This window comes from Schistocerca serialis, chromosome 2 (genome assembly GCF_023864345.2).
Source record: "Schistocerca serialis cubense isolate TAMUIC-IGC-003099 chromosome 2, iqSchSeri2.2, whole genome shotgun sequence".
In the NCBI taxonomy this organism is placed as follows: Eukaryota; Metazoa; Arthropoda; class Insecta; order Orthoptera; family Acrididae; genus Schistocerca; species Schistocerca serialis.
Window position 1 is genome coordinate 723,020,316 of NC_064639.1, and position 17,023 is coordinate 723,037,338.

Here is a 17,023-nt window from a genome sequence, read left to right on the forward strand (position 1 = left end):
TGAAAGCTGACGCAGTCCCTCAGCCACATACTCCCGATGATCAAGTGCCACGGTCGTGGCACCCTTGTCCGCCGGAAGAATGATGATGGATCGGTCAGCCTTCAGATCATGGATAGCCTGGGCTTCAGCAGTGGTGATGTTGGGAGTAGGATTAAGGTTTTTAAGAAGGATTGAGAGGCAAGGCTGGAAGTCAGAAATTCCTGGAAAGTTTGGAGAGGGTGATTTTGAGGAAGAGGAGGTGGGTCCCGCTGTGACGCTTGACTCCTACCTTCCAAACTTTACAGAAGCTCTCCTGGAAGGTAGGAGACGAGGTACTGGCAGAAGTAAAGCTGTGAGGACGGGGCGTGAGTCGTGCTTGGGTAGCTCAGTTGGTAGAGCACTTGCCCGCGAAAGGCAAAGGTCCCGAGTTCAAGTCTCGGTCCGGCACACAGTTTTAATCTCCCACGAAGTTTCATATCAGCGCACACTCTGCTGCAGAGTGAAAATCTCATTCAGGTTACCACTTGATACTCATCTCATAATTGGTAAAATCTATCAACATTTCCATATCTATGCTGCCCATGTTAACAGAGTAGAACCATTCTGTTAGTTGTGGTAAAATACACCAACATTTCCATATATGCTGCTCATGTTAACAAAGTAGAATCCTTCTCCCAGCTGACTGAAATAGGATATAAGAAACATTTACACCATAGTAAAACCACATGGTTACCATTTCTAACTTCTGTTGAAAGAATCATTGATATTTACCAAGCATTAAAATCCTACTTCCTGTCCACTGAGAAATGTCCTATTACCCAAAATAATTTCTTCAAAAATCTGTTCTCTTGTATCACCCTTGGGCTCCTTTCAAGACATTTAAGTATTTTCTCAAATAATATTCTGTGCACTGAAATGGAAAATGTTATTATAATTGGACTTCCAGACAAAATGAATATTTTACTTAACAAACTAGAAGCTGTAAAATCTGAATTTTAACTTCTGTAGTAAAACAGCAGTTACAGGAGTTTGAATATGATGGGTTAGTGATACTTTCAGTTTAGCAGTATCACCACAGCTGCCTCTGATACAAATATATTTGGGAATGGTGTGAACCATTTATGAAACCTCTTCAGCCAATGGAGTAGACCACCTTAAATAAAAAAGTCAACTTAGATTAGCATTCAAGAATTGTATAGATTTGTAAAATCTAGTGTCATGAACTTCACTGTGGATGGGGTAGAACTGTTTCTCAAGAACTGTTGTGTAAGTAAATACTGTGAAAGCTGTCTTCTGGACTGAAATATGAAATCTAATGTTAATTTCAGTGAAAAATGGTATGAAATTTTCATTCATTTTCACTATCAGTGAGTGTGTCTAAAATAAACACTGTATCAAAAGGAATCATCAGATGTTGCACGTCTATATTTCTGAAACGAATAAACATTTACAATGAATTTTGTTTTTTGATGAACGGGGAATTCAAAAAGATTTTTTTTCTCATACCTTTTCGTAGGTGTTCAATATGGCCCCCTTTGAGATGCACGGCATATGTCATTGTGATATTCAAGTTGTTCACACACTGCAGAGGGTTTGTCTTGAGTTGCAGCTTCCACAGCTTCTGTTATGTGGTGTTTCAGTTCATTCAGTGTTGTTGGTAATGCAGGCACATGAACAGAGTCTTTTATAAACCCTCACAAGAAATAATCACATACAGTCAGTAAACCCTCACAAGAAATAATCACATACAGTCAGGTCCAGTGACCTTGGAGGCCAGTAATGTAAGGCTGAATCATTTGGTCTAGTATAACCGATCCATCATTCAGTAATCCTTTATTTAAAAATTCTGGCACTTCCAGATGAAAGTGTGGTGGTGCCGCCCCATCCTGCTGGTAAATGATGTCATTTAAATCAGTCTCGAACTGTTGGAAAAGAAAGTTCTCAAGCATATTGATATATGTGCCTCCTGTTCTCAAGCGTATCGAGACATGTGCTTCCTGTAACAGTGTTTCCGGAAAAGAAGAACAGACCATACACCTTTTCCAGTGAAAGTGCACAAAACACATTAAATTTTAGGAGACCCTCTCATATTTTACAACTTCATGTGGTTGTTCTGTACCCCATATTCTCAGATTATGATGGTTCACCTTTCCATTTAAATAGAATGTTGCCTCGTCACTAAACACTAAGCATGGAAGAAAGCTGTCATCCTCCGTCTTGTGAAGAAGGAAGTTACAGAATAGCGCTAAAAGGAATCCATTCAACTTCGGTTGCATGATAAATCAGTCAAATCTAAAGGCTGTAAATTCAACTAAATACCTAGGAATTACGATTTTGAACAACTTAAATTGGAAGGAACACACACAAAATGTTGTTGGGAAGGATAACCAAACACTACTTTTATTGGCAGGACACTTAGAAAATATAACAGACCTATGAAGGAGACTACCTACACTATGCTTGTCTGTCCTCTTTTAGAATACTGCTGCGCTGTGTGAGATCCTTACCAGATAGGATTGCGGAGGACATCAAAAAAGTTCAAAGAAGGGCAGCACGTTTTGTATTATCGCGAAATAGGGGAGAGAGTGTCACTGAAATGATACAGTCGTTTTTCGTTGTGGCGGAATCTTCTCATGAAATTCCGATCACCAACTTTCTCCTCCAAATGCGAAAATATTTTGTTGACACCAGCCTACATAGGGAGAAACAATCACCATGATAAAATAAGGGACATCAGAGGTCGTACGGAAAGACATAGGTGTTCGTTCTTTCCGCACGCTATACGAGATTGGAATAATAGAGAATTGTAAAGGTGGTTCAATGAACCTTCTGCCAGGCACTTAAATGTGATTTGCAGAGTGTCCATGTAGATGTAAATCTCCACACATTGTTGTTTGCCACCTTCACAAAGAGCTTGCAGTAGCTGAATTTTGTATGGTTTAATGTGTAAATCATCAACGCAACATGACAGATGGACATCAGGGGCATGTTGAGCTGTCGAGCTGCACGACGAACGGATTTTTGCAGACTCCTTGTGAAACTATGGCGGATGCATTCGACATCTGTGTCAGACACTCTGAGATGGCCTGGCAAATTGACTTTACACAAACAACACGTTTCTCAGAATTGTTTATGCCATCGTCTAATGATCTGTGCTGTAGGAAGATCCACACCATACCTAGTACCAAAGTCACTTTGGACAGTTATTACTGACCCACACTGCACAAAACATAGAAAACGAAATGCTTTCTGTTGTCCTCACACCATTTTCACTAGAAGTGAAGTGGGCACAAACTGCTGCTACCTAGCAGGAACCACATAAAACTCTATAGTTTGCTCTTTCCAACAGTACACTGTTCACGCCCATATCTCAAATAACATAATAGTTAAGATTTTTTTTTAAATTGAATGATTCTTTTTGGCACACCCTGCATATTAGATGCTTGGCTGAATTTTCAGTAGCTGCTCCAGGCTCTAATTCATCTGATGAAAGTGTGTTCTCGATAATTAAAGCTTTGTGAACAAAAGAAAAAAAACACACTAAGAAAGCTTCTACTAGGCTAAAACAAACATTTGTTACCCTCTCTTTTATGGACTTCTACATCTTGATACTTAATTTAAACAACTTCTAGAGCAAATGCACACTGCAAAAAAGTACTGCTCAAGTACCAGTGAGTCTGTACTATCATCTGCAAAGTAAAATGTGGGAAATTTTTTTGTATATGAAAATAAATTATTATTAACGCTACATTGGCCACAATTATTGCATTTCCTCCTTTTTATTCATTTGACCTGAATTTTTGTGCATTACTTTGAAAAATGCCCTAAATTTAGTTAAAAACAATAGGGGAGCCTTATTTGTTACTGAATATGAAAAAACAGCAATGTCAGTCTAACTTTGTTTCTTTGGTTAACTGGTTGTTGTATGAAATCCAGCATAGGTAAATTTTTATAACTGAAACTAAACACTGTAGTTCTCGCTGAAAAACACATTGTAATTTGAAATAACATTTAACCAATATTGTGAACTACTATTGCCCACATAGCCGGTATCAGAACCAAAAGCCATGTGAATACAAATGATTGCTTTCACAGGTAGCCACTTCTAGGGAAGCAGTGAGATTTTAACTGTTATACAAAACTATAAGTGGTCGAATTTCCGTTAACAAAACTCTAAGATAGCACAAAAATTCAAATCTTTCGAACACATGACGAAAATTAAAGGGTCACACAGTTTTAATTATTACACTAAAAAAAAAAAAAAAGCCTAGAAAGTTGTAAAATTAATCAAAGCTTTAAAAAAAAAGTTAGCAGGTGCAGAGGCTGCCTGTACAACACAGTCAAAACAAACAATCAATCATGCACAACGTACAACAGGAGAGCACAGTACAGTCGTACAGATTGAAAAACAACCTGACTTGTAAAATAAAACATTAGCATCTCTATCTCTCTCTCTCTCTCTCTCTCTCTCTCTCTCTCTCTCTCTCTCTCTCTCTCACACACACACACACACACACACACACACACACACACGGCATGTAGGCAAGTAAATATAGGATTCCTTTGAAGTTGACACTTAAATGACTAATACAGCAAGACAGTTTCATTTTTGACAACATGAGTGTGACATTTTATACGTCATACTGATGTGTTGCCATACAAAAAAAATAGAAGAGAAATGAGTGATAGCAGTATGAACAATTTGTATTTTCCAACTATCACTATGTTGAACCATGTAAAGTTTTCATAATAATTACAAAACATATATCATTCACCATCATATTTTTAGTACTGACAACAAACCTCTAATTTACAAAGGACAGTAACTTCAAGTACTATAACAATCATTTTATTATGTACAAAATCCTTACACTGCAGTAAGAATTAGAAAGAAAACTTTCACAACTGGGAAATCATAAAACTGTGCTCCTTTAAATTCTACAATGACAAACAAATAAAAACATCTAAAGTCTTTCAAACATTTGAGAATTGGGAGAAACAACACAATATATTTCTACATACATTTATTTTTGAAGTTGACAAATTTTTTTGCATTACATGTTTGTTTTTTTTTTTTTAAAAAAAAAAGGAAAAAAAAAGAAAGAAGAAACATGTATGACAATACATCATTGTCCGCAATATCAAACAGATGTACCATCAATGCAACTTTTATTTTCTATTTAACAGATTACTTTTATCAATAATCTTTTGTCAATGGAAATGGACAAACACATAATTTTATACTGTTTCATCAGTATAAATCTTCTGCATAGATCAGCTGAAAAACTTGCTTTCACCTGAACTGAACTCCATCTTCACAAATGAAGAGCAATATTACAGTGCCTCGACGTTCAGCACCCACTCAACAAATTAAGTGGACTAATAGTACGTACGATTCTGACCTTGGTAGGGATAATAATCAGTCCGCTGCTCTTGGTAAGAAGTCTGTCCATACTGATTATAATCATCCACCGCATACGTATTTTGAGGAGGTACACTATAGCTGGAATATTCCTGGCTAGGAGTTACAGGGGGTTGGTTATTGTAACTGTTGCTATATTCATTACCATAGTTACTCTGATACTGGACTGTGTTTGAGAAGTCTGTTCCTTGTGGTGTGCCATAAGATGCAGAATAATCTGTATGCTGATAATGAGAGTAATGCTGCTGTATAGGAGCCATGTTATTTGATGTGTCCTCTGCAGTATAATGGTGGGTAGACTGACTAGAGTCATATCGACCGCCATATGACCGTGTATTTACAGTATATATATTGCTTACATTTGCACTTGCGGAAGGTGATTGTAGATTGTCTTTTTTCATAGCTGATTTCATCACAGGAATATCTTTCCTTGGAGATTGTTCTGCATTATGTTTGTTTGGGTACTTGGAAGGAAGCTGTCCCATTAAATTAGCAATCATTGCTTTTGTCTCTCTAAGGAGATTGGCAGGGTCATCACTTTTATTTGTAACAGAACTAGATGACTCACTGCGCTTTACAGATGCTCTTTCCTTCTCAAGTTCTTTTGCTTTTGCCTTTGCTTCTTCACTCTCTTTAACCTTCTTAGATGCTGCTGCATATATTTCCTCGTAAGTATACTCTTCATCAGAATCATCTACATCATTTTTGTTTTCTGTTTCTTTTTCATATGTAGGTTTCTTACTTTCTTTGTCCTCTACATTAGAATTTGAACTAAAAAGTCTCTGCGAAAATGGAGAAAGTCTTCCTCTCCTGCCGGCAATGATCTGAAATCTGTCTGGTGATGGCGTAGGTTTAGAAGCCGTATTCAATGGGGATTTCTTCACTGGTGGCTCAATAACAACATATTTTCTTAGTTGTTCTACTCGAACTGGGTCACTTTCTTCTAGTTTGCGTAAGTATGTTATTAGACATTGCTGTTCATGAGCTGAAAGATCTTTAAAATTTTGAAGCAATGTTTGTAATTCTACTTCTGACAAGTAACTTATCTCTTTTCCTGTTCTGTTATCATGTCCACTAGGTTGCTGTTTTTTCTCGTCCACAGACATACCAGCACCCTGGGAAGAAATGTTACGTTGTTTGTCACCTCTAACAATACTATTTGTTACAGGCGAATTCCTTGGCTCATCATATGCAGTTTGCAATAATTGTAAACCACTTACATTATCTTTAGAGCTCCCACTTGCAGAAACAGTATAGGATGATGGTTTGGAGGTCACTACAGACAACAGCTGCTGTAATGCAGTAGCAGGTTCTTTGGAGGCGGTATTTATATTTGACATCATCATTACAGCAGGATTTTGAGGATTCATGAGATCATTCCCTCCACCCATCTGCTGCCGCTGCTGCTGCTGCTGCTGCTGCTGTTGTTGTTGTTGCTGCTGCTGCTGTTGCTGCATTGCAACAAATTGAGCAGTAGATACGACTGAGCCAGAACCTTTCGAAGCCTGTGCCATGCCTGTGAAAATATTTATTAATTGCTCTAACTCTTCCTGAGTGACATCTGTTTTACCTTGTGCCACAAGGGCTGCTGCAATCTGCTGTGCAATAGCCACCTTGTCCAGTGGGTTAACTTCTGGAACAGCCACAAGTTTTGGTTCTTCTGCCACAGGAACATTTTCCACAATTGGCTTCATAAAATCAACTGAAGGCTTCAGAACAGGTGAAACAGGTGCTGTTTTGATGATCTTATCATCAATTTTCTTCAAGGCATTTACTAACAGATCAAGACATGTCTGTGTCGCTGATAACATGTTTTTTTCAACTATACCTGCCATAAGCTGACCCTTGAGTTTCTCCTTAACAGTCTCAAATAATACAATATTCTCAGGAACCGTTAAGAGGGAATCTGCTGAATGGGACTCAATTTTTTCTAGTGACAAGGCTTTTCCCATTAGATTATTAATCTTGGGGCCAAGGGAACCTAACTGTGATTCCATTGCTGTAAGAAGACGTAAAATTGGCACTATTTCCGCTTCATCGGAGCTCTTAATCACATCAGGTTTTCTGTTCTCCTCTCTCTTCTCAATTACAATTATTTCCTCAGTCACTTGTTTGGGTACTTTAGGTTTCTCTTTCACTTTTTTCTCAGGTATTCTAGTTTTCATCTCTGGTTCCCTATCTTTAGATGTCTCCTTCATAGGAGAGTGACTGCTTCTGATATTTTTAGTTGTACTTACAGTGTGCTTTGATGACTTTGACTGGATCTTGTCATTTACAGTTACAACATTCTTTGGTGGGTCTGCACACACAACTGTTCCATCTTTATTAGCATGGAGTGGTGCTTTCTTTTTTATGCTGGTAACTGGAAGGGGCTCTTCTTTTGGAAGCCCTAATTTCTTTTTCAGTTGTTCCTTTTTATTTTTTACATCTTCCTTATGCAAAAATAACATTCTTTTGTTCCAGAATTCAATCCATTCAGGTTTAAAATTATGTTTGTTTGGATCTTTTCCTTCTGCCTGTAATTCTTTATATCTTATACTCCAAAATTTTTTCCATTCATCTGGATACATTGGGTGTTTTTCTGGATTTTGTTCATGAAATTTTAAAAGTTTGGCTGCCTCTCGGTCAATTTTATCAACTTCATGGCGGAATGTATCCCACTTACTTTTCTCATCAGCTATTGGGTCCTCTTTCGGTGATCTTTTACGGCTTGGTGATAACCGAGGAGTCTCCTTCTTATGATGGTGTGATCTGACAGGAGACTTCGAGTGCGATCTAATTCTCTGCCTAGGTCGTGACCGTGAACGAGACCGTGACCTCGAATGCGACCTAGATCGCCTGTAACGGTGCCTAGAAAACGGTACAGGAGATCCTCTACTTGTTCGTCTATGGAAGGACCTTGAACTTTCTAGCCTGCCTTCTCTATAACTTGGTGCGTGTGCAGGTCTTGAAACTGATGGAGAATAAGATCTTGACCGAGCTCTTGCTTTCTTTCTAGACCTTGATTTTGATTTTGATCGGGATCTTGATCTGGAAATAGATGTACTCGAAATTGAAGAGAGTGAACTCTTTGGTTTATTTTCTGCATCAACATCGTCTTCTGAAAACAAATTGAATTTAAAAATATATATACATATTTTTTATCATTAAGTCTTTGGTGAAACAAATAAGAAAATCAATAACATTCATTATTAAAAACAAAACAATTTTAACAGGTTTCAAATAAGCAGCTAGTCAATGACAGACTAACCTCCAACTTCTAAACTTTTGCGTTGTTCTATCGACGATCTATCTGATCTTCTAGGTGTGGTGTCTTCTTCCTTTGAATGTCTTTTCAGGTTCTTGTTAGCACCAGCCACTGGGGTTTCTTTCTTCTCAAAGCTGCTCTCAATGTCTCGAGTTCTTAGATGTGCAGCAGCTATTTTCCCTTTGTTGAAAGTACTGCAAGAACATATAGATTAAAGTAACTTCCCCTGTCTAACAACTGTATTAGCACAATATATGCTGTACAGACAACATTAACTGTATGATTATTAAGAACAGGTAAAGTTTGTGTGTGCTCATGTGGTGGTTGTGTGGTTGGGAAAAAGGGGGTTGAGGTGGAGTAATACCATGAGGGCCCTGAACCAGTTTTTTGCTAAGCTATAAGATAAACCGGGTTCATGAATCACTAAATTAAATATTTAATACCTCTGATGGAATATATTTTTAAGGATGATGTGGATATTGTAGGGAGAGAGTGGAGAAAAAAAAATGTGGGGGCATAGTCTTCTCTATATGGTTGTCAGGATTTAATTATCTGAGAGTCAATTTTATCGAACTAAAAGTCATCTCTCACCAAATTCTAAATAAAATTAGTTACCATTCTAACTCTTCAGTTAACTGATTCTTTCATCATTGCTTGGTGGAAAAACTGTGTAGGGTCATTCCATGTCAAGTCACCCAGGCCTTGACACCAACCATGTCAGATTTTGATGAAACTTGGTACAATCACTTCTTTTATCATCCTGAAAGCACTTGTAAAATTTTTTTGCTCTATCTCTTTTAGTTTTTTTTTTTTTTTTTTTTATAAAGTTTTAAAGTTTTTAGATTTGGCGTTGTTTCAGCAGTCGGAAATCGTAACTTAAACGTGTCCTCACAACTAAAAAAGTTTGTATGTTAAAGAATACTCAAGGTATCAGTATGAAATTTTGGAATAAGTTTGTGTATTATATCTAAATGTTAAAAAAATTACCATAAAGGTATATTAAAATCTTCCAAATGAAAAAAAATTACAAGTAGTTGTTGGTTTTTGTTGTTGTTGTTGTTTAGTTTTACAAAAACTGCAATATCTAGAGTCTCAGACCTGATAGAAAGCTCAAATTTGTTTTAAAATACTCTTAATTGTATAGGCTATTAGATAAAAGAAAAATTATGTTGGCTTTTTAACCTGTTCAATAGTTATCTAATTTTTTAAATAATATTAATTATATTTTAAAAATAAAAAGTACCAAGTGACTTAGACACCAAAAATAAGTTTTTGTCTTCTTGGAGTAACAATGTATGCTTGGATTTTGTTTTGTTATTCCTGTGTTTTGAAGTAAAAAATTATTAGTGTTAAATAGTGCTTGGATAGTATTTTATTAAGTTTATTCGAACTTTCAGTAAGTACTGTTACTTAGTTTACAGAGATTCTTTTCCAATATCCAATAAAAGTAACCAGAACAGTAATCAGACCAAAAGTGAAATCAGTATGTCAGATATTCAAACCTGTAGCGTAGGGTTATTTAAAAAATCTGACTGTTTCCAAACAACCTACACACCTTCAAAAAAGTTACAACCGGTACCTGAATTGAGTGAGGAAGAAAAAAATGTGATCCACTTACGATCTGGAATTAATCTGTGTGAATTTAAGAATATATGTTCACACCACAGCTACTACTTTTTAAATGTTTTTGAAAAGTATCAAACAACATGTGTAGACCCACTAAAAAAACACACACACACAAAAAGCCCATCAAAAGTCGTTGAGAAGTGTAGGCTTGGATCTTTCTAAACAATTACTGACAAAAAATAGTAGCATAAAACCTGGACAAAAGCTTTGCTCAACATGCCGTAACTTTTGTGAGGAAAAATTAAGAGTTGAAGTCAATGAAAGTGAAACAGATGATGAAGTCATGGTTGAATTAAAATCATTGGAATCCAGAAATGAATCCCTCGTACAAACAAACATTGCTCTTGATAATTTAGGTTTAACACCGATAAAGCTTCATGGCTTGTCAGAACAAAGTAAAGGGTCTTATTTTAAAAGGAAGGTTAGTAGTATTGAAAAGACTGCAAAAAAGGCGGTTTCAAAAGCATTAAAATATGATGCACCAAGTTCTGATGATGACGAAGAAGATACAAGTGTGGTTGAGAAAGCAAAGGATTTTGATGTAATGATTTCTCTTATGAAAGAGAAGATGTCATCTGTTGGAGGTCTAGATAAATCCAGATTCTGACACTGGCTCCACATTCTTGGAGTCGAAATAAAGTGATGAAAGAATTTAATGTAAGTGAGTACATGGTGCGACAAGCTAGAAAGCTAAAATCTGAAAAGGGTATTTTGGAAACTCTTGGTCCAAAAAAAGGTAAAACTCTTTCTGAAAATACAGTAAGACTTGTAACAGATTTTTATGAAAAGGATGAAAGTTCCAGTGTGCTACCTGGAACAAAAGACAAAGTAAGTGTTCAAAAAAATGTGTACATGCAAAAAAAGATTCATTTTGTGTAACTTGAGAGAACTCTATTATTCTTTCAAATGGGATAATCCCGCGGTACAAGTATGATTTTCAAAATTTTGTTTCTTGACACCTAAATGGTGTATCCTTGCTGGTGCTGCAGGCACACACACTGTATGTGTATGCAGTATCCACCAGAATATTAAACTATTATTGGATGCTGTGAAAATTGAAGAATCTTATAAAGACCTAATTAAGATGCTTGTGTGCAACACGGAAAACCAAAACTGCATGCTACATCATTGCGACAGCTGTCCTGCAAATGCTGCGCTAACTGAGTACTTAACTGAAAAACTAAGTGAAGATTATGATTTAGAAGAAGAAATTGTAATCCGTCAGTGGGTTAACACAGACAGGGCAGAAATGATCAAACAGTCTATCAGTGTTGAAGACTACATTTCTTTATTGGTTAGGTCATTGGAAAAGCTCACCCCGCACTCGTTTATATAGCAAAATCCCAATCAGCAGCCTTTAAAAGATTGAAAGAAGACCCACCACCCAAAACAGCAATTATTGTGATGGATTTCAGTGAAAATTATTCCTTTGTTATACAAAATGAGATACAAAGTTACCACTGGAATAGAGGTGGTTGTACTCAACATCCAATTGGAGTTTTCCTAGGAAATGAGGAAAACAATGTTTTTGTTTCCAACCACTATTTTATTAGTGATGACCAAGAACATGACACTGGTTTTGTTAACTTTGTACAAAAAGAAATTACAAAGTGGCTGTCATTACATCATACTGACATTGACTCAGTTCACTACTTTACAGATGGTTGTGCTGGGCAGTACAAAAATAGAAACAGTTTTAAAAATTTGACTGAACACTTGAGAGACTTTAATTTGAAGGCCCAACACTCTTTTTTTGCAACAAGTCATGGGAAGTCAATTTGTGATGGCCTAGGAGGAACTATTAAAAGAATTTTAAGGAAAGCCAGTCTACAGCTTTCAGATGAACAAATAATGACAGCAATCGATGTGTACAAGTTTTGTGAAAAAAATACTGAAAACATTCATTTTCACTTTATTGACAAAAAAGAAGCTGATATGCTATGGTTAAAACTAGAAAAACGTTTTTTCAGCAACCCGAAACATTCCTGGAACAAGAAGTTTTCATAACTTCAAACCACTTCCAAGAAACAACCTTGAAATTAGAAGGACTACAGATAGTGTAAAACCCTCCTTAGTCTTTTCTTTCCATTATTCTTCTGATTGGGTTCGTGTTGAACCATGCAAATCATGATGGTAACTGGTACTTTGGACAGGTAAAAACAATATTAAATGATGAAGAAGATGCAGAAATTCTATTTCTAGTCTGTGTAGTAGACGCACCTCAATCAAGCGGCACTGGAAGAATGTATTACTTCAAAAAAGACTGTATCAAAAGAACTGAAAGCTCTTGGATGAAGTGGAAAAACAGTTTGAATCAGCATTAATGTTTATTAAAAAGACAAAATTACTCAAAAAATTCAATGTTTCAAGCAATCAGTTGGGTTATACATAAGTGTTGTAAGAACACTATCTTTGTACATAATTCTAATATAATCTACTATAATTAATAAACATGTTAAAAAGCCATCATTATTTTTGTTTTATCAAGTAGCCTATATGTTTAAGAGTAAATTAAAACAAATTTGAGCATTCTACCAGGTCTGAGACTCTAGATATTGCAATTCTTATAAAACAAAACATCCATTAAAAAAAAAAAAAAAAAAAGAAAAAATACATATATATATTTTTTTCATAGAAAATATTAATATATTTTAATAGTATCATTTTTATCTTCAAATATGTATAATAAATAAACTTGCTGCAAAAATTCATGATGTTATCTAAAAGAGTTTTTAAGATAAGCAATTTTAAAGTTTTTAATACAAATTAAATTTACCATTTCCAAAGGTTCGGAAAACGCAAAACATAAAAACTTTAAAAATTTATAAAAAAAAAACTATAAGAGATACAGCAAAAAAAATTTGCAGGTGTTGTGAGGATGGTATTAGAACCATTTGAGCCAAATTTCATGAAAATCTAAGGAGGTGGGTGTAAAATTTATTTTTTATTGGGTGATTTGATATGGAATGACCCTGTACTTGTAAAAGAAAAACACAAAAATGTGGATATTCTACAATATTAATTCAGTTAATTAACTTGTTCTTGGCTTACAAGGCTGTACTATCCAGTAAAATTGTCTGACAATTATCCTGTCATAAAAAATTATTAATTAAATAAATTAACACTGTAGAACATCCAAATTTTTGCTGTTTTTCATTTACAAACTGTTTTCCATGGAATAGTTTTCCATTTTAATGCAAATGTATGTATCAAACTGCCAAATGTTTCGTTGGCAAAACTGGCCAGCATGTTATTACACTGTCCTCCTGCCAATGGTATCTACAAAATATTACGCAATCTAAAATGCAAGTTATGACTCCATACTTACAGCCCCATCTATAATACTTTCAACATATTTCTCAATACTTTTTCAACCAATTCAAAAACTGTGTGTAGCTCACTAGCAAGCACAGTAAATTTCTTTTGGAATATATAACGATAACATGAGGAAAGTGTTTTGGCACAGTCTCAAGTATCCAGCCACAAGGAAATCAAAGAAAAACTGAAAACATGAAAGATACTGCATACACTCTTGCTATTCCCTGCACTTAATTCATATCTAACATATCATTTCTCCATATACCCTCCATACCTATCTCACTGAACCTGAGACCACCCATCTTCTGTTGCCCTTTTCATACTTTTGTTATTTCCCCGGGAAGCTTTTGTTGCTCTTCATTGCTTTCCCCAATTTCGGCTAGCAAGTACATTTTTTCTTGATTACAGAAATGAGATATTTTAAATCTCATTGAATCTATTGCATCCATTCTTTTTTAGGCACATTTTCAAGTACTGATTTATTATTTTGTGTGTGTGTGTGTGTGTGTGTATGTGTGTGTGTGTGTGTGTGTGTGTGTGTGTGTTTGTTGGGGCTTACGGGTGCTCAACGTCACGGTCATCAGTGCCCTGACACACATTAAGAGAAACAAATGTGGACAGACTTAGCAAAACTTAAGCACACACGCAAAGAAAGCAGGAAAAGAAGGATAATTCTGTATAAAAAAGCAAAACATAAGGAAAACGAAAATGGAGCATCAAGAATGCCACAGGAAATTGTCACTGGCTGGCCACTTACATAAAATATGTGCGAGTTTGTCACCCAGTGAGCAAATTAAGACCCTCTCCCTAAAATCTTTGTAAAAACTTTTGAAAAGTCCCAGAACTTTAAAACTTTAACCACATTCATTCGAGTGTTTCCTAAAAGAGATGGCAGATCTGCTGGCAAGTCAGCCGCAGCCCGCTGGTCAGAATATAAAACGCAATCCAATAAAATGTGGCGCACAGTGACCTGGATGCCACAAGCACCACACGTTGGAGGGTTCTCTCACTGGAGCAGGTAGCAATGCGTCATAGGACTGTGGCCTATCCGAAGCCGAATGAGGAGAACCTCGTCCCGTCTACAGGGCTGTAAGGAAGTCCACCACAACACACGTGTTGTGGGCTTGACCAAACAGCTTATTGTCAGTCATTTCCAGCCACTCATCCTCCCACCAACGCATGACTCAAAGCTCAACAGCGAGGTGAGTGCGTGCAGGGGGATAGCACACCAAAACAATTGGGATCAAGACATGCCTACTTGCCTGCGAGATCTGCCCTTTCGTTCCCAGCAATGCCGACATGCCCTGGAACCGAGCAGAAAGCCACCACCTTCCCCAATCGTTATAGTTGGAGGAGGACACCTTGGGTGGTCTGGACTATTTTATCTGCTGGATACAAACGTTGCAATGAGTGAAGGGCACTTAGTGAATTGGAACAGACAAGAAATTTAGGACAGCAAGAACATCTCATCTGCTCCAGTGCCCGCAAGATCGCAGACAATTCTGCATAAAAGACAGTAAAAGTCTGAGGCAGTCGAACCTTGAGGACACAATCCGGAAAAACAACAGAGCAACCAATGGAATCGCCGTTTCGACCCATCTGTAAAAACAGCTATATAGTCACAGTGCTCAGCTAAAATGGCAGAAAACATTGAGTTAAAAACGGTGGCAGGAGTGCAATCTCTCTCGTACTGCACCAAATCTAAAATCACTCTGGGCCTCTCCAGTAACCAGGGTGGCAGGCAGTTAAAACCCTGGATTTGGGGTCGTACAGACTCCACACCGAGGGACTCCAGCACATGTTGCACATGGGTCCCAAACGGCATCGTAGCCTGGGGACAGTGGGAAAAAATATGGTCCAGAAGCAGATGAGCAACAATATGGTGAGCAGGCGAGGTTGGAGCTGCCACCGGATGGTAAGCGGTGGTTCCCCGGCCTCAGCACAGAGGCTGGGTATGGGACTGGACCGATAAGCACCTGTGGGCAGTTGTAAGCACCTGTGGGCAGTTGAATCCCCGCATGGTGGACAGCGTCAAGGATCCGCAAATAAGACTGCCTCACTGACCCGTACACTGTGCACCCATAGTCCAGCCGTGAACACACAAAGGCCCGATAAAACTGGAGGAGATGCGCCCTGCCCGCTTCCCAAGACCTGTGGCTGAGGCACTTGAGGATGTTTTCAGTGCCTTCAGGGTTCTGGCTTTCAAGTCTCATAGGTGTGGCAACCATGACAACCCGGAGCCAAAAATTAGGCCCAGAAACCGCACCGTGTCTCTAAAATGTAGGATAGTGTCCCCCATATGCAAGGTAGGCAAATTAAAAAGACGACAAGAACGATTAAAATGAACACAAACACACTTATCGGCAGAAAACTGAAAACCCATCTTTGCAGCCCACTCCTCTAACTGCCGCACTGTTAGTTGCAACTGACGGCTCACTGTTGCAACACTGGAGGAGGAACAGAAAACAGTAAAGTCGTCCACAAATAAGGAGAACTCTACTGGACTCCTCACTGTAGATGTTATACTGTTGATGGCTATGGCAAAGAGGGTAACACTTAAAACACTCCTGCTCCAATCGATCAGACAGTGTGTTACCAACTCAGGTCCGAAAAAACCGCTGAGACAGGAAAGATCGAATGAAAATGGGGAAGTGGCCATGAAAGCCCCATTGATGCAGTTGTGCAAGAATATAGTGTCTCCAAGTAGTATCATATGCCTTACTGATATCAAAGAATATGTCGATACAGTGATGCTGATGGAGGAAAGCCTGCTGAATAGCCACCTCTAGGAGGGTCAGGTTGTCGACCGTGGACCAAAATTTTTGGAATTCACATCGAGAGCGGCTGAGGAGTTGCCAGACCAGATGACAGTTAACCATCGGTTCCAGGGTCTTTCCGACACAACTCGTCAAGGCGATACTCCGATAACTACTGGGACATGTGCGGTCTTTTCCTGGTTTGAGGAGAGGGATGAGAATTGCCTCCTAAAATAAAATAAAGACATGCCTTTGGTAGCTCTAAACCGTATCTAATCTGTGACAATCAAGCCTCCCAAGGTGAATCAGTCTTTCTTTTTTTTTGTCGTCATTATTCCAAGATATGCCCAGTAGGTGACTGATCCATGTATACAATGTTCCTTTTACACCTTCATTTCTGCCAATAGCTCACAAACTATGAAATAGGTGAGGCAAATATCAATGATACTGACTGACTGACACATTCACAAACACTTTTTAAAATTTGAAATGTGTTCACTCAGCATCTGGTACGGATATGGTATGGAAAGTTCTGGCAGAATTTAAATAATTTAGGACAAAAGAAAACAACTCGCACATTGCCCTCACTGAATACACAATGCCTGTATTGCAGTTTGGCACATAGACTGAGATGAGGGTTCGTGGTGTTTGGAATGGGTAATGGGAGAAAGGAGG

General features: G+C 37.6%; 1 protein-coding gene across 4 annotated transcripts in view; it reads right to left on the reverse strand.

Annotated features, from left to right (window-relative positions):
• Positions 1 to 5,092: 5,092 nt before the first annotated feature.
• The window catches only part of LOC126457917 (uncharacterized protein CG7065-like), a 74,893-nt gene continuing 62,962 nt past the window's right edge, over positions 5,093 to 17,023 (reverse strand). For all 4 annotated transcript variants that reach the window (XM_050094611.1, XM_050094609.1, XM_050094607.1 and 1 more), the window contains 2 exons: positions 8,652 to 8,842; positions 5,093 to 8,501 (listed from right to left, as the gene is read on the reverse strand). In XM_050094611.1, coding sequence (XP_049950568.1) covers positions 5,359 to 8,501; positions 8,652 to 8,842 — 3,334 coding nt within the window. In that variant the 3' untranslated portion in view covers positions 5,093 to 5,358. The remainder of the gene's footprint in view (positions 8,502 to 8,651; positions 8,843 to 17,023) is intronic.